We start from the raw sequence: 18,610 nt of genomic DNA on the forward strand, positions 1-18,610 counted from the left end.
TTTTTTGTTTTTTGCTTTATCAAAAAAATTGTTTTACTTGTAGCGAATAATTTACCCGTGTTTTGTCAGAATTGGAAACATATTAAGATCAAAAGGAAAATTTTGATTAGAGGATGAAGTATTTCATTTCCATAACGGTAAGTATTACCTAGTTGCTTGCAATATAGATTGTGTTTTCTAAGTTAAAATAAGTATATTTTCAACCGGTTGGCTTACTAGTTTGCTTTCAAGGTTATTTCTGTATGGTTATCAAATTCTACACAAATAGACGATAGAAGCTCAATGTCTAAAAGGTCTAATGATTTTATTTTTATTAGGATTGAATTTGCAGCTATAGTTTTCGAAATATGTGGCTCGCCGGGAAATCCAAATCGAAGTTTAGCTAATCTGCTCTTTTCCCTCAGACTTCTAACGCTTACGCCGATGCTGGTACAGATGCGACGGTCAAACTGGAGATGGTTGGTGAGAATGGTCTTTCCACTGGTTGGCTCACTTTGGACCATTTCTTCTCGGATGACTTCGAGCGAGGAAGGGTCGACAGGTTCCACATGGAGGCAAAAGACGTCGGGCTTCCAGTGATCGTTAGGATAAGTTAGTTGTCAATTTTATCATAGGATACATAGCAGCGATTCTCAATCCTTTACGGCTAAGGGCAGGGGTCCGCAAATACTTTTTGGCGCGACCCAAAATTGCTACAACCGAGGTCTCGCGACCCAAATATTTCGAGTTGTTTTTAATGCGATAGCTTTGCTAAAAAAACACAGTAATTTATTGTGTTTCTATTCATTAAGACAGATCTATATGTTAAGCGTTTTTAAAGAGAAAGGGTTCACAACTGAAAAGAAGCCACCCCGATTAGATATTTCGTTGAGTATTTAGGATAACTAAAAGGTCACTATAAATGGAACTGGAATCAACTTAAAACACGTAAGAAAGTGTCATCTGCAATAATGGTCTCTAGTCGTACACAAATAGTAGTTGTATCAAGAAATTTACCAATTGAGCAAAAATCAGATTCTTTAAATTCTCAAATACCTGAGCATTAGAAATGGAAAACCAGGGACTTAAGTGCACTTAAGTCAATGGCTTAAGTCATTACAACACTGCCTTAAATACACATAATGTTTGACACTTAAACAAGCCTCTCTTACCTATGTGTTGTCCAGTCCAATTAAAAAGTTTTCGTTTCAATTATACAGTTTATTTTCACACAGACCTGGACAAGAAAGGCAAGAAGGACGAATGGCTGTGCGATCGAATCGTTGTGAAATGCGGGAGTGAAAGTGCTGAGTTCCCGGTTTACGATTGGATCTCTGATAAGCAAGTCGAAGTGGCAACTGGGACAGGTGAGAAAATCTCAAGGGTTCGTATCGAAACGTTTTAATAAGATGATGCCGATTTATTCCACCTTTTTGGCTTTATGATTCATTATCGAGCTACATTTTACATACAGCCTAATTAGCAAATTTGATTAATGTTAAATGTTATTTAATTTTTTTTATTTTTGTTTTTTTACCCATCTAAGAGAAAGTAAGTAAAAGTCAAGAAAGTAGGTAAGGGTTGTGGCTCGATTCTTCCCATTAGCCGAGAAAGAGGGAATTTCTGAGCAAGTCAGTTGAGTCTAGGCCGAATCTTCTGACAACCTATTTCCACTAGGAAGTAGGGTTAAACTGCGGTAGAAGGTAAACGTTTTAACTTTTTGTTTATGGTGGAGGGTAAGTAGTATATTAAATAAGTAGCATGTAAGTATTGGTTACATGTTTAGTTATTTTAGATCAGTTATGCCGGACCCCATAAAACATATTTCTCTCGAAAAAAAAAAACAGGATTCTACTAAAATATACAAGCATCCACAGAGAGCCAGTTACGTTATTCAAACAGGTAAAAAAATCATTTTTTATTATTTTTTTTATTTCTATTTTTTAAGGAACGCTTCAAGAATTGCGTGATACAGAGAATTAATCTTATTTACGCCTTGAAAATCATTCGCCCATTACAAACTAATTCACTTAAAAACTTGTCTAAATTACTTGCTTTCAGCCACTCTTCCCCAAAACACTCTCAACACGTACCTGAAGTCGCAGCGGACACTTGAGGTCGCCAGCAACCAGTCCACGTTCGCCTGGCTTCCAAAACCGACCGAGGACAGCTTGTTTTGGGGCTTACCTCGCTTCTTGAACGCCACGTCGATCGAAGAGATGCCGAAACTGTTTACGAACGACGAGAAACGAAGGAAGACCTTGGACGTTCGTTTGCAGGAAGGAAAAATCAACGCTCTGCTGGAAAAATTGTCAAGTAAGTTGGTCGTGCAATTAAGTTAAGATTGTCATCCTCAGAGATCCAAGGGGGCATGTTGTCATGCTCCCAGCTCCAAACTGTGCCTATTTTAACTAAATACGTGAATGCAATTTGCGCCAAATATTTTTGTCAAATTTTATGTCTACAACTTGATCTGTGCTTTTGTTACAACTAAAAAATTATTGCGATCTTAAATGGACAGACTTTGTGGCAAATAAGTCAAAGTTGATTAGATTATTCCTTCAATGCCTGAACAAGTGGAATATGTTGTGTCTTAGCCTGTTAAGATAAATATAGTTTAGATCGAAGGCGTCGTAGGTTTCAAGGTATTAAAATTAACACCTCTTCAACTGTGTCTATTTTAACTAAGTAAAGGCAATTTTTTTCACGTTTGGAGCGCATCTCAATGGCGTTTCGAGTAATATCTTTGCTCATTATAAAACAAATTGTTGGCCCGAAGGCTTCGTGTTTTTCAAAGTATAGCATGTAACACATCTCCAAGCTTAAACTTAGTATAACCGCTCCAACATTAAGGGTTTTTTTTATTTATGGCGCTACGTTTAGATGTAAATTTGAGAGGTCAAATTATGACGTCATCTCTAAAAATATTTTTTTTATGCCACCCTAAACAAAAATCCTTGATCTGCGCGAACTAAAGCCATTCTTCACATTTTAAATTAAAAATGCAGTTTCGTTGTAAAAGAGGGCAACCTGAAAAAGCTTCACAGCGCACTGGTTAAGAAGCCATTAAATAGAACAAGCTTCAACTCACCAATCCAACACTTCTGTTTTGTGGTTGCAGCCACTTTTTATCCATTGGAGAATCTTGAAGACTATCATCGTTTGTACGAACGTCTGGACAAGAATTTGGGAACTGAACCAGTGGTCGGGTAAGCTGGGAAGAACTCACCCGTTTTACATATAACCAAATGTCGTTTTTATAGTGTTGTGTAACAATTTTGCCATTATTAAATAGATAATATGGTATGAATGCTTTCTTCAAGTTTCTTGATATTATTTACTGTCAACCAGGGCTGCGGAGTCGGTTAAAAATAAACCCGAGTCCGAGTCCCGAGTCCGACTCCGGTCAAATGTGCGATTTTGTCGAGTCCCGAGTACGACCAGCACTCTACAGCCTGTATTTCACCATTGTACGTAACTAAAATAAAGCGGATGCAATCCACTTATATATAGGTAGCGTATAATTCATTCACTCAAAATACATGGTTGGAAAATATTCCACCATATGCTACTTCGCCTTTACAATTTCCATTTGGCGGCTGTTTCAGTTTTTAAATTTGGTACTGCGCCTGCGCATTTCGGACTCGGGACTCGGGTAGTTTTACAAAGTCTTACTCGAGTCCCGAGTCCCGAGTACGACTCCAGCAAAAATCAAATTGACTCCTCGAGTCCCGAGTCCTGAGTCCGAGTCCGACTCCGCAGCCCTGCTGTCAACGCTAGACACTTAGTCTTAATCAAGATAATGTCGATCTGCTCGATCTTTCTGGCGTTGTAATTCATTATCAAGCTACATTACAGATCCGTGCATAGCGTACCCAAGTTTAGCAACCGTTTAGCGAAGTTTGGTGAAATAAAATCTCACTTTTTAATTGTATCAAGTTCAAGTTAAATTTTGTTCATGGTTAGATTAGATTTTAATTAATCAGTTGCTTATTTAGTTGGGAATCGTTTCTTATTTTAGTTGGGCAAGTTTAATATATAAAAATAGAAATGCCTTCTTCAATCTCTGGATATTCTTTGCTAACACTAAACGCTCAGATTGCCATCAAAAGCTTTTATTTTTAAGTTGAAATATTTATTGCCTCCTTGGTTTAAGGACAATTACTAAATGCGTCTTGTTTTCTTGGTCAAACTTTTTATTTTTTTCTTGATTATTTTTTTAATTTTTTCTTGATTATTTTTTTAATTTTTTTGATTTTGATGGTTCAAGTTGAAATTTGTCATGGGTAAAATAGATGATAATTCAATCATTTTCTTCTTCAGTTGGGAATCGGACGAGTACTTTGGTCGAACAACTCTCAACGGATTCGCGCCATTTTGTGTTCATCGCTGCACAAGCATCCCGAGCGGGTTTGACGTCACCAGTGATGACGTCAGGGATCTTGTGGATGGAAAGTGTCTGGACAGCGCAATGAAGGTTTGTGATCTTGCGAATTGTTTAAGATTATAGATCGTTCAAAAACAGACACATTGCCTGAAACATTCCGTACAGTTACATTGTGTTATAATTGCTCGCTGTTGCAAATAACTTTAAGTGAATTATTTTTTTTTGACCGAAGAATCGAACTTGATATTTTATGCAAAGTGTTATATATGTTAAAACTATTTTTTGGAAAGTTTGGGTAAGTAACAGCTATAACGTATTTTTTTTTGTTCAAATAAACTAGCTTAAACTGACTTGACTTAGTCTTAATCACTTGGTGCATAAAGTTTGTTAAGTTTATTTTGTAGAAACTTGGGGTAAGTAATAATTTTAACTTGAAATTAACTTTTAATAACTATATTTGTAGGGTTGTTTAGTTCAACAGACCGACTGTTTTTTGGGGTTGTTCGTTTATCTGTGTTCCTACATGTTATGTGATCACAGTTGTATGTCCTAGTTGCTTGTTATATTGTACAGATGTACGTGTAATAGGGCACATACAAGGTGTTGTGATTTATGTATATATTGAATGGTACTTTTGGAAGATCATTCCTAAGTTGCAGGGGTTCTTACCGACACGCTATTCTTTGCTTCCGTGCATTGCTAACACAGATGTCTTCGAAAGATGTCCTATGAAATTATTCAGCTTGTTAACAACATGGCACTAAATAGCGGACAAATGTATATTTTTGCGCAATTAACTGCAAGAAAATGTGTATGCTTTCGCATTAAATGGCAGAGAAATGTGGAGAGTTTTTTAGCTACATTGCAGGCAATATTTTTGTTAGGTTGTTAAATATATTTCCTTCTCTACACAGGTTCAAAACAAGCTAAACGTTTTTTGTTACCTACCGTTATTGAGTAAACCTATTTTCTCACAGGCGGGAAAGATCTACATTTGCGACAGCAGAGAGCTTTTGGAGGGACTTCCCCGCAACAAGACCAAAGATGGCGCTCAAATCTACTGCCCGGACTCGATTTGCATGTTCCACGTTGACTGCTCTGGTTGGTTGATGCCGATCTGCATACAACTGGTGGCAGGAGACCGGGACACTCTCTTCACTCCAGCTGACACTAAAGACGACTGGCTGCTCGCCAAGATGTACCACAGATGCAGCGTCAATACAATGCAGAAGGTAAATAAATTAGCCTGCAACTTGGCCTAAGTTAAATAATAAAACTGAAAAGTATGGAGGAAAGGCATGGCGGTGGGGTACATATGTTCCCGGGCGCCCAGGTAAATGGGAGCCAAAATGGAGCATACTTAACTGTATTACATTGCTACTTTTTTAAATACAATGTACTTTCAATTTAAATTCTTTTCCGTATAACGTAAGGTACTTTATATTATGTTAATGTAATAGAAATGTTACTAAACATGGAGTGGGCGGCAATTTTATAGTTTGTTCCCCGGCAAAAATACCCAGGATCCATGAGGGGGACCGTGGCCATGCCGCCCACAATTGGATTTGTTTGTCAATTTTAATTACGTTAATGCAAAAAAATGACAAAAAATTATATATTTTTTTCTAAGTGTGTAAAAAATCTTTTGATAATTGTGTACAAATTTTATGATATATTTGATCGTATGTGTTTTCTAACAAACAGGCATGAAAACTAACATTAAAATTTATAAGAAAAAGATCAACCACCTTTTCTTTGTTTTAACGTAGAAAATCTTGCCCATCAATATACAACCATACGTTAAACGTCGATCGATTAAATTTTGGGGCCTCTTAAAATTTCTTGATAAAACACAAATCATAAACATCCTTAACAAGTCATTTTTCCATATTTTTTAGTTGGCTTACCATCACATGAGCACCCACGCTGTAATGGAGACCGTGTCAGTTGCTCTGTTCAAGAACTTGCCCAGATGTCACCCCGTGTTTAAGCTGCTACGAAACAACCTGAGCAACGCCCCAATCACAGGCGGCATCTTCAGAAAGACCATTTTGAGTCCGACCGGTTCGCAACACAATTCATTGGCAATCAGTAAGTTTAAGTCACCACGCTTCTATTATGTGGATTGTCAGGCGTTTGTTGACTCCAACATTGATCACTGTGGAAATTACGCTTTGCAAAATAATCGGCACCGGTTCCTATTAATGCTCGTGCATTCAATGACGATAGAACGCATAATATCATTAACCTGTATAATGCAATTTTAAATAAGTCGTCCTAAAAATGGGAAAATCCTAAATTTAAAACAAATAACAAGTTGTATAATTTAATAGTAGGCCTACTTGGTAAATAACTCCATTGCAAGTGTCTGATCCCCATAATTTTCTTTTTTACCAAAATACCCTACTTTTCCCTACAAAGTACAATTTGTCCTGTAGGTATTCCCTACTCCCTACTTTAGGCGAAAATGCATGTTGTACACACAGGTTTCTGTGAAACTAAAATACGAAATTTAACAAATATTAGGTCTTTTACAAACAAATATTGCACAAATTAAACATACCAAGTTTGAAGTCTCTGCAATGTTTTCGTATTGGTTCTGGTGCCGACTGCACTACACCATACAAAAGCGGGAGCGTTAAATAGGTGCTAATTGGCCCCAACACTAGAATGTAACTGATATATATATACGTGGAAGGAGCGCGCACTTTCGCGCCTAATTAAGTGTGTGTGCATGCGATGCGTCGCGTCATTATGCGCCCTCAGGGACAAAAAATTGGAGCAACTAAGAACGGAGAAAAACTTATAATTATCCCAGTCAAGGCATTTGTAAAATACATGAAAGTTTAAGTACAGAAGTTTATTCAAAAGTCTTCAGTATTTGTTTACCCAAGACATTACTCAGTGCATTTATTATTATCGTAACATGTCAAGCAGTAAAAATATAGGCTTTACATTATTAAATCGGATTTTCCCGACATTCTATTGCTTCAAAACCACAACAAAAAATAGCAACCAACCTTGGAGCATAATGGTTGAAGGTTGTAGTAAGACGTAATAAAAATATCAAAGCCCATACAGAAGTAGGTAGCATTTTGAACGTTTCGAATTTTTATTTTTTCGAAACGTTTAAAATGCTACCTACTTCTGTATGGGCTTTTATATTCTTATTATGTCTTAGCAACCAACCTGTTTTACAATTTGCAAATTATCTAATTACCCGATTTTACTAAAATATTTTAAATACCTAAATTCAGCCCAAGCGAATTGTCTCAATAACGTAAAGTAAGTTAATTTTCTAAAAAGACGTATGTCAAGCCCAGTCATTAGCTCTATCAAGTCAATGTCAAAAGTATTAAGTCAAGTCAAGTCATTTGAAGAATGTCACTCAAGTCAAATTAGGTCATTCGTCTAAATTCAAAACAAATCACTAGTTTTATTCATGAATACTTCAAATACGTTGTTTTTCAATTATCCGGTACATAAAAAAAACGGTGGGTTATCAGGTAATTTAAAGACCATCAAATGATCCTGATGAAACAATGTTTCCATTTAATCGGTGTGTTTCTGTTCACAGTTCCGGGAAGTTTGATTTCGAAATCATTCAAGACTTTCCACTTTGATGACTTGGTGTTGCCGAAGAAACTCAAGAAATTGGGTGAGTTTTGCTTCCCAAAGGTTGCCACATGAAGAAAACTGACCTTCTTATGGGTTGCTGCAGAAAGTTTTGAAGCACCCAGCGTCGCTAGGTCTACACAAAACTCGAAAACTTTTTACGAGGCGGAATTTTCGATGTGATAAAGATACAGCTACTATGGTTCGAAGACAAAAAATATTTGTAATTTTCATTTATTGTTCAAACTTTATAAATAGCTCTAAAAGTTGCAGGTTTGCACCCTAAAGAAGGCAACTTGCAAAGCGCTCGAAACGTTTATAAATCAAAATAATAACAGGATGCACTATTTGTGATTAATATCACGCTCAGTAGCAACAGTTTTCTACATTCTCTGATTTAGTCAAGTCAAGGGAAGTCAATTTGTCTCATTGGCCCAATCTGAGGTAATTCACTTTAGAGGACTTAAGTCAACTTTCTTCAAGGAATCAATTCAAGGCACTTACACATAAGGATATTAAAAGTTTAAATGTGTATAGTAAATAAATGTCAAAACCAAAAAGCTCGCGTAAATCGACATTATCTTGGCAACGACGTTTCGATACTCACTTACTTTTACTCGATCTATTTGGCGTTGACATTCAATTTGGTCTAACTAGATGTGTCTCATTTACATGATTAATTTTCAACGTTTTGTTTTAGGTTTGGATGATAAGGAAGCCTTGCCAAACTATTACTACAGAGACGACGCCATGTTGATTTGGTCGGCGATCGAAAAATACGTTACTGGTGTGATTGATCATTACTACACATGCGACAAGGTGGGGTACATGATCTGATTGTGTTTGAGCATTGCTCTTTAATCAGATATAGCCTACTAGTGTCAGTGTTGTTTTAAAATGCCTCAAGTCCCAGTCAAGACATTTGAAAAATAAATTAAACCTTAGTCAAGCATTTTGCCAGTCAAGTCCTAATAGCGTCATTATCAATTCTTTCAAATTGTTATATTTATAGCATGAATAACGATTAAAAGAAAAAGTTACCGTCGAATAAAGTTTCATCAGTAGCGAACAAATCAAGTCCTAATAACGTCATTATGAGAGCAAGTCAAGTCCCAACCAAGTCATTATGAGAGCAAGTCAATTTCAAGTCATGTCATTCACAAGCGTAACTTCTACTTGTGTTTTAATTTCACAACAAACACCTGTACAAATATATACTTATGACTGAGCATTTTTATCAGTTCATTTCTATCTATTTTTTTAGGATGTTGCAAATGATTACGAGCTCCAAAGCTGGACGACAGATGTCGCTAAAGAGGGATTCGGATGGTTTGATTCCAGCACTAGAGGCGTGCCGGAGTGCATAGAAACCAGAGAGAAACTGGTGAATATGTATAATATATATTATATACATCAATGTGTGAAAGGTTGTTTTTGATTTGTATTTGTTCAAGAAACCGTTCAGAAACAAACTCGTTTTCACGACGTAAAATTTCTTCTACCATACGCTTGACTTCATTCACTATTTTTTTTACCATATTTTGCAGTAAAATGAGATTGGACACAGAAAAAAACCTAAGCAACAATATCTTAAGCAATATGATCTTAAATAGCTTCGCATTTGGACCGAAGGCATGTTAATACAAAATTCGTAATAATAATTACGGCGGAATAACACCTAAACCTGTAGAATAAAACCCGTTATATTATTTTCTATATTAATGCTGATTTCCACTGAGTTGTGTGGCTTTAAACAAAGACTTTGATGTGTGAGGTTAACTGTCTAATTTTCTGAGCAAAAAAATTTGCTCTCGCACACATAGTATTGTAAGCTTGGAGGGCTTTTTAACCAGTCGAGATTTATTACCCAGTGTTGTTTTCAAAACTAATGGCTTTCATAAAAAGCTGTAATAAAAAACACGCCAACGAATGACTATTACACTTTCAAAAATCGTACACTTTTCAAAGGCTGACATTCGTCACGTTTTGTTGTTGACTAGTAAAATGCAAACAGGAAACGCGACGGCTTTAAAATCGGCTGATGCCAACCGGTGCTTCTATAGTATATATAAAAAGGCTGATTTCTGTATGGAATCCAAGACCATGGGCAGCAGGTTTTTGCTTGTCGATCACTGTTTCGCTGACGGGTATATTAACAATATAACTCACAGTTTAAAAACCTGAGTAAAACCAGGATCAGACATCATGTTAAAGGAATGTACATTTCGCCTTTACTGGCATCGTCACTCGTCAGTTGCTTTAGATAAAATACATATACATTTAGTCAGGTTTTTTAACTTTGAGTTTGATTTGCTTCTTTATAGCTCAATAAACTTTTCACAAAACGCTTGTATTGTTGTGTTTTATAATTCCTTAAAGTTTACCAATTTCTCAATCATTCAGATTGAGATGTGCACCTCCATAATGTTCACGTGCACTGCCCACCACGCAGTTGTCAATTTTCTGGATTTTGAAAGCCAGAAAATGGTTCCAAATTATCCCCCCGGAATGCGAATGCCACCTCATAAGAAGGGAGAGGTAACGAGTTGATGTTTTTACAATATTAATAAAACTGAAGGTTTATTCAAAAGGTTTATCCATATATCGAGCAGAAAACTGGAGCGTCTAACATTGAAAATAGGTTCAGGCGGCACTATATAAAGACAAATTGTATTGTATTTTTTCGACAAGCTTTCGCAAGCAAGCAAGTGGAATTGTGGATATGTTTGACTTCATTAGTCTTATCGCCTTTTACTCGCGCTTGTGCTTCTACTTCGTGCAATTGAATTGATTTTATTTCTACTTTGACCTGATGAAGCACGGTTGCGAAAGCTGGTCGAGAATTGAATACAATTTGTCATTATACGGTACTACCTGATTACCCTATTTAGAATTCGACAAATACGGCCAATTATAAAGATTAAAATTAACAAAAATTGGTTTGTTACACAAAATACAGTCGGAAATATAAACGGTCATATTTAAATATGTATTTGCTTTCAATTTTCGTTCGCTCATACATATTTTATTCACTTCATGAAATGTATGATGACACAGTTTATTAATATAGCATCCTGCTTTGTTCAGTATTAAAACACACGAGTGGATGTGAAACAATTAACAGTTTCCGTTACTAAAAGCAAATTGAATGCGTAAAATACGAAGAGATCTCCTCGCCCCTACACGTAAATGACGACAATGAATTCAAATGAAAACAAATAGTATTTAGACTTTCCTGTCTTAATCGAAGTCAGTCATTTATAAGTAATTAGGAGAAATATATTTCGCCACAAAATAAGGCACCATTAGTCTCTTATTTCGAATGAATGGAATCTTAACTGACTGACTTTAATTAAGACAGAAAACTCTGTGATATTAATCGTCACTTTTATTCAGGCGAACCGCAAAAGGATCATGGATTCTCTTGCTGATGTTTCCATGAGCCAACTTGTGATCGCGATTACTTATGTCCTCAGCGGAGACTTTGCACTGAATGAGGTAACTCTACAATCTTTAACAGTTTGTGTTAACGCAGCAGTAAAATTTAAAACATCATATTATTTCGTTCGATTTGAGAAATAAAAAATACGATGCAAAAATTAGGAGCAAAATAGAACATAGAAAATTTAAGTGGACCCTACAAATCGCTACGATTAAATTATGAATCAATCTAATAATTTGTTTCTAGTTTTTGGTAATTTTTAATTGTAATTGTACCATAGAAGCGGTATTTGATTACTATTACTATGCTTGGCAGAAATACTTTATAAATATATATTTAGGCTAAATCGTTTCATCAAATATGTCGTTTTTAACTATGTGTATCTACAGGTGTTTATCGGAAATTTCCCGGAAAGGCTGTTCATTGATGCTCCGATAATTCAGCTCCAGAAAGCATTCAAAGCAGATTTGGAAATCATATCGGATCAAATCAAGAAGAGGAACGCACCATTAGAACATCCTTTCACTTATCTGTTGCCAGAAAACATTCCGGATTGCATTGCTGTTTAAAATCGGTTGCAAACTAAAGGCTCATGTCCCCATTTCTGTTTAAAATCGTGCAATTTACTGCTTTGTATTTTGACAAAAGAAAAGAAAAAGTAACAAAAATATAATACAAAAATCCATGTACCTATAATAATTTTGGGTATGCGTTTAGTTTTTCTTCTTGATTGAAATTATCACAATGCTTTATAATTTAATAAAGCAATTTAAGTAGAAATATAAGGGAAAGTAGCCTTTCAATCAAAATAACTTTTATCTTGTTCGTCTTTTACATAACGGCCGTTTGTTTTTTGCTCATTTTTTGTGCGACGATCATATAATCTTAGTTATTCGGTATTTGTATTTCGCAATGCATGTTATGCCCATACAGAATTTTAAACATAATACAAAAATCGTATAACTGTAATATATTTGGTATTCGTTTAGTTTCTTTTTCTTGATAGTTTGACTGCAATTCAGGTAAAAAATACTGCTAGAAGTAGCCTCTTGATCAAAATAACTTTTATCTTGTTCCTCCTCTATAATTTTTTGCTGTTTTTTGCTCTATTTCTCCTGTGACGATTATATTCTGTTTCGGTTGTCTTTTTTTCACATATCTTAGTTATTCAGTATTTGTATTTCGCAATGCATGTTATGCCTATACAGAATTTATTTGATATGTCAGCAGTGTTTAAATTCGTGAACAATACTTTAACAGTAAACATTGCGAATTTTTTTCTTCAAACAGGTTAAAATATAGTCATTGTTGAAAAAAGACTTGTAGCTTCACACCTACAATAGCTGAAGTCTTACATTCACGGTGCATTTTGCTCAAAAATAAAACGACTTAAGCCTATGTCAACACTAAAAACTGAAAGAACTACATTTTTATTTATTTAATGGTTTCCGTTTAATAGTCGCGACGCAAGTTATGTTTTTCCAAATCAAGGTTTCCTAAAGTAACAGGTTTGAAACCGATAGACTTCCAACGCATTAACTACTTAAAACCTATTTTGCAAAATACAACTCTACGATGGGCTTGTTTACTGTTTTTCGTGCGTGTTGTAAGTGTTTTGAACCTCCAGTGTTGTAAACGTAGCTTTATGACGTCACGTTTCAAACTAACTATGTGACGTCACGTGATGAGATGAATGTGTGACGTAATCTCTGAACAAATTGCCCCCCCCCCATCCTAGATCAGCACGTGGTATTGAGTGGTATTTGTTTATTTCGTTTTCAATATGACAAATACGGCCATCAAATAAGATTAACTTAAAAATTGGCCACTTTTATTAAAAAAATATTTGCTAAATATAAAATATGTACAAAATGATTACAGAAAAATACAAACACGCTTTGTTAAATGTTTCTTGCGTATCGAGGTCTGTTAAGCATTTTACCCAACGCTCTTTTATCGAGGTCTGTTAAGACTTTCACCTAATGTATGGGTATAGGCTTAAAAATCTAGCATTTTTAGAACGACCATTAAGGGGTGAGTTTAATAGTTGAGGAAATACCGCGGTGGAAAACATAAAACAATATAACATTAAGCTTCTTTTATTGTGACGTTAACTTTTCAAGGTTTATAGGTTTTTAGGGTCCTCTTGTGGACAGACTTCAACAACTAAAGGTACTTTAGCATGGTAGATTTAGATTAGAAATAAAATTAGCGCAATTCAGTTTTCAAAATTAGAATTAGATCCTACTTGTAAAAATGTAAATGACAAAAAATCCGTTTTTGCGTAGTGTGTGCTTGCCAGACAACTAAAGTCACCTGCAAGTCGTTTCAATCAGAAAACTTTAATTTAATTATTCGTTTCGACCGATAGACTAAAAATGCCGTTGACCAAAGTAGAATTTTTAGTAGAACCTTAATTAAATTTCAACTAGAATTAAAGCACACAAGCAATTCACAAATTAAATTAGAATTAGAAATAGTAGCATTTGGCTTTATTTCTTTGAATGAAACAATTGGAATTATTTAGTTGTGCAAGTTTGCTTGTGGGTCAGAGCTAAATAGTTGTAAAACTCCAAAGTCTGTTGGTTTATCTTTGAGTTCAATTTTCGCCATTTTCAAGTAAGAAACAGGACGTTACATTAACCGAGTCCACAGCTTGTTCTGTTTGATTTTCGCACGAGGAAACAGTTTGTGCGCAGCGTTAGTGAAGCAAGTTGACATACCACCCCGTTTGGGAAATGAATGATTTACAGGCGACAGGAAATGTGCAGTTTGTCTCTCGATTGTTTTACGCCATAAGCATCACGCAGCGCAACAGTTGAAAAGATGTAAATTTCGCATTTCTGTTTTCAGTTTAAGTCGTCGCATAAGCTAGATCAGTGGTTCCCAACGCATGGGTCGCGACCCAAAGTTGGGTCGCCTGATTATTTTGGGGGGGTCGCTTGTTTTTCAGGCATATTGTATCTTTTCACAAAACTGGAATTCATAATCACAAAATATGAAAACTAAACAGCGGAACCGGCTGGAAGTTAAAGCTGACATGCGTGACTCTATATGCTCAAGCTAAATAACGCCTCGATTTCAAAACCTCACTGAGAGCAAGCGACCACAACTATCTCATTAGTGATTTAATAAACATATTATTTTCGGAAAAAAAAGTAACTGCTTGTAGTGCAGTTTCTGTGCAACGCAATCTTGTACTTTCTAGGGTAGCAAGATAATACAAAATTATTTTTTTTTAAATGGGTCGCCTTAAAAACGTGTTGGGAACCACTGAGCTAGATCATGCAGTGTTTTTTTTTAATTTCGTCTTGTCTTGTATTTATTCGAACCTAATCATTAGACGGAAGAAACTTTGGCAGCGAAATTACTTTGGATTTTTTTGTGACGCGGTTGTAAGGTTAAATATAAAGGGTTTTGGCGAAGTAATTGTCAGTTTTGGTGTGGTAAGTGGTTAAGGTAAAAGTTTGGTTAAATCCTGTTTTGGCAAGTTCGGCCGAGAAGTCTAAATCCATTGGAATAAGGCCTAAAGGGCTAAAATAACGCCTGAAACTGTAGGAATAGGGTAGGTGATGATCAGGGGCCGTCGGCCTGGCATCGGCCGTTTTTGGTGTCGACGTTTGGACGCCCTAGAATAAAACAGGTGAAAAGTTATTTAGGCCTTATTTTGACCACTTAGGCAGTATTTCGACAGGTTTGGCACTTATAACGATTTATACGTTAGTTATTAAAATTATTATAGGTATTTCTCCTATTTTTGTCTTATCCCGAACTGTGTTTTATTTTGATGTTGTTGTGATTTCGGCCTTATGGCTGGAGCTCGAACTCGACCCAGTTAGAATTCCTTTCGGCTGATTAAGTTAGACCAGTGCTTTCCAACCAGTAGGTCGCGATGCATTTCTAAATGTTACAGTTTTCTATTAGATCAGGAAATTATTGCATTATCATTACGTAACATTTATGCAACAAAGTTACAAATACGTGACGATAAGGTGTGTTGTGTCGCGTTTAATATTTCAGCACGTATTGCATGTTTATGCATTGTCCCCTTTATCATTATTTGTTTTTTATTAGTTCGGTCACAACTTATTGTGGGTCCCACGATAAACTTGTATTAAAAGTGGGTCGCAAACTAAAAAGGTTGGGAAGGACTGAGCCAGACAACGTAGTTAAATCTGCCTTGTCAGAAGTAATGCATTTCAACCGCCTGGTATACAAACCAATTCTTGGAATTTTTCAGGTTCGACAAGTCGATTGCTAAAAAACAGTCGCGCACCCTGCCGTATATTTTAATAGTCGAAAACGGACATGCTGTATTTTTCTGGGAAAACGGCTTAGGCGGTGTACTGGATTGACATGTTGTATAGGGAAGGTGTATAAGTATGGTGTTTGAATACTTTGATTAAAATTGCTGTTGATTTTCATGCGGTGACGTTCCATATGTGAGGAACAAACCAAACAAAGAAGGTAGATGAAACGCTGATACCAAGATATTTGTTTAAAGAAGGGGTTAAAACAAAGTTTAGAAAACGTAAAGAAGCGAATTAACTGATATCATGTTGATAAAGTTTTGAAACATTGCAGGTTTTAGGAAATTTTGCATGAATAAATACCGTAGCTCCGGTTTTGAGCTTTTAGTTTTACGTTACGTACTAAAATCATAAAAGTACAAAAATACACCTATTGTGTATAAGGCTAATAGACCTTGACAAAGCATATAGCCTACAACTTTGTTAAAAATAAAGTTGTCCTTTATAGGCTTAGGACGTTAACATTATCAGGTGGCATCCCATAACCTAATGTAGTGGTTCCCAGCCTTTTTGGCTTGCAGCATCCAGCAGTAAGAAAATAAATCGGGAACATTTACTGGGATTTTCGCTAAGTTGTTACCCTTAATAAAAAAAACGCTTGTTAAACTCTGGCCGAAGGCATCACGTCTCATTTTAAATTAAAAGTTTTGCCAATTTAACCAAATGAATCATTTCAGCTGCATTTAGCGCATAGAACAACAAATGGTTTAGAATTATTTGTACTTATATGCCCCACCCAATATATCCTAGATCCGCCCCGAGTTATCTGTAGCGTATTTATTATTTGTATAGTAGCGTGCTTACTTTTCTTTCCAATGCATTCTATTGCAAGGGTTTTAAACTGGGCGCAAGTGGACTATTTTTAGGGGGTCTATGAAGGCTCATTGAAACCTTATTACTTCAAAAGGAAAGAGATTACTAAAAAAACGTTGTTTTCCTTGAGTATATTTAGTTTAATATGGTCCATCCTAGCCTCTACAAATCTAAAATGTTTAAAGGGTCCGCGTTACAAGAATTTTAACAAGCCTTGTTTTGTAGTGTTGCTTACCCGTTTAATGCAGGTCAAAATTTAATTTTTGTCAAAAAAGAGGCTAAATTTATAAGTTTTCTATCAGACGCTAAAAAGGTTAAGAACCATTGACATTGAGTGGAAGTGTTACATTCTAGAACAGCGCGGTTAGTTGAGGAAATACTCCACACATTTATTGTAAAATACAATTCAATTTGCTTCGCTATGCACGGATTTGTAATATATAGTGTGATAATTTGCAACGTCAAAAAGGTCGGGTAGATCGACAGCATCTTGATTATTAAGACATTTCGATACGAACTTGCATCAGCTTCAGTTACTGAGAAGTTAACATTAATTGCCTTTTGCACGCTCTGATACTAAAATTGATATCGCGCTGGTAAAGATTATTTGACTGTTACTGAATATGCCATTTATTGTACCTAATTGATTAAGTTTGTAAAATTAAGGTGAATTTACAACAGAATTTTTAACTTTTTTCATGTCATACTTGATGTAAGGTTGACTGAAACGTACAGATACACGATGTGTATTCTGAGATCAAGCCCTTCAGGAGTATACAGCTTCTTTAAGCTTTAACTACAGATTTTTTAAGCAAGCTACAAGTTTTGTGACGTCAAATGGCTAGAATATATATAAGTGAAGTCATGCTAGAAGCTTTTGGATACAAGCATATTTTTTAAATAAATAGAGAAAAGGAATTTATCCTGGGAGATATGTTAAATGCCTTTTAATACATAGTTATAGAACTGTTATTTAGTATGCTAGAAGTTGTCAAACCATCAGTTACAGTTAAGGGTTGGAGAATTAATAACTTTACAAGTATAATCATACAAAGGTAGGACTTTCAAGAGTTGTTTCGGGACGAATTACCAGTCAATTTGCGCAGAACTTTTTAATACTGCAGTTAAGCTAAAACTGCGCAGTCTCGGATTCCTGGAAATCTGTTTCCATTTCTAGCACGTTTTTCCGGTGTGTCTATTTTGATTTTTGTACTCCATCCGCATGTTGAACGCAGTTAGACCTGATTTCCTTAAAATTAAACGAAATGAAAACGGAATGTTTTTTCACGATTAACTAACTTGTTAGGTCTCCAGAATGCAGCATTTTGGTGGGGTGAAAAAACGATGTTATCAGATTAATGTTTAGGCAGCACTGTTCTTGGTATGTTTATAGCAGGCGCGGATCTAGGATTTTGGTTTGGGGAGGGCCATGAATTTTTTTCAGATATGACGTCACAAAAGTATACGATTGCGTGACGTCACATTTCAGGTAAAAATAACATCGACTGGCCGAATAAACTAACTCCTGCAAAATAACGCGAAAAACTTTTCAAAGCACGAAAAAGTAATAAGGTTAGCCTCCACAGTGGGCCGGTTTCCTAGTTTGACCCGGAAAAGCGCGTTAAATTTTATAGTTAATCTATTTTAGTGTTTGTTAAACATTTTGGGCCACACCTTTTTGGTATACCGGTATTTCTTTTAAAGTTCTTGTTTTGGTTACATTTGAAAAAAATGGTTAAAAAATATTTGTCGATTATGTTTGAATACGTTTTCCGTTTGCTTGCGACGCACTTGGCAGCTTTCCACGGCGCAACAGTAAAGAAGCGCTGATCTAGTTCAAAAAGAGCATCAAAACGTAAACACACTGGATGTATAAAGATCATTAGCGCGAAGCGCGAACATTTTTTGCATTTACACACTTAAAATAGTCAAAAAGTATTTAAAATGGACTCTTGTCTAATTTGTCACTGAGGCGGCGGGCCGGATGATGTATATTGGCAGGCTGGTTCTGATACAGATTTGCATTAACAACAAAAAAGCTTTTAATTGTACTTGGGTATAAGT

At 35.8% G+C, this 18,610-nt stretch overlaps 1 protein-coding gene across 1 annotated transcript; it reads left to right on the forward strand.

The window, feature by feature from the left end:
- The first annotated feature begins 68 nt into the window (after positions 1-68).
- On the forward strand, positions 69-13,241 carry LOC146139180 (allene oxide synthase-lipoxygenase protein-like). Its single transcript, XM_083391732.1, has 14 exons — positions 69-137; positions 405-591; positions 1,215-1,346; positions 2,041-2,295; positions 3,101-3,188; positions 4,303-4,456; positions 5,344-5,598; positions 6,265-6,457; positions 7,944-8,024; positions 8,682-8,800; positions 9,246-9,365; positions 10,385-10,519; positions 11,378-11,479; positions 11,813-13,241. The coding sequence occupies exons 1-14, from the start codon at positions 114-116 to the stop codon at positions 11,990-11,992; spliced, it is 2,025 nt and encodes a 674-aa protein (XP_083247858.1). The 5' UTR covers positions 69-113; the 3' UTR covers positions 11,993-13,241.
- The last annotated feature ends 5,369 nt before the right edge of the window (positions 13,242-18,610 follow it).

Source organism: Ascidiella aspersa, chromosome 6 (assembly GCF_963924565.1).
Source record: "Ascidiella aspersa chromosome 6, kaAscAspe10.2, whole genome shotgun sequence".
In the NCBI taxonomy this organism is placed as follows: Eukaryota; Metazoa; Chordata; class Ascidiacea; order Phlebobranchia; family Ascidiidae; genus Ascidiella; species Ascidiella aspersa.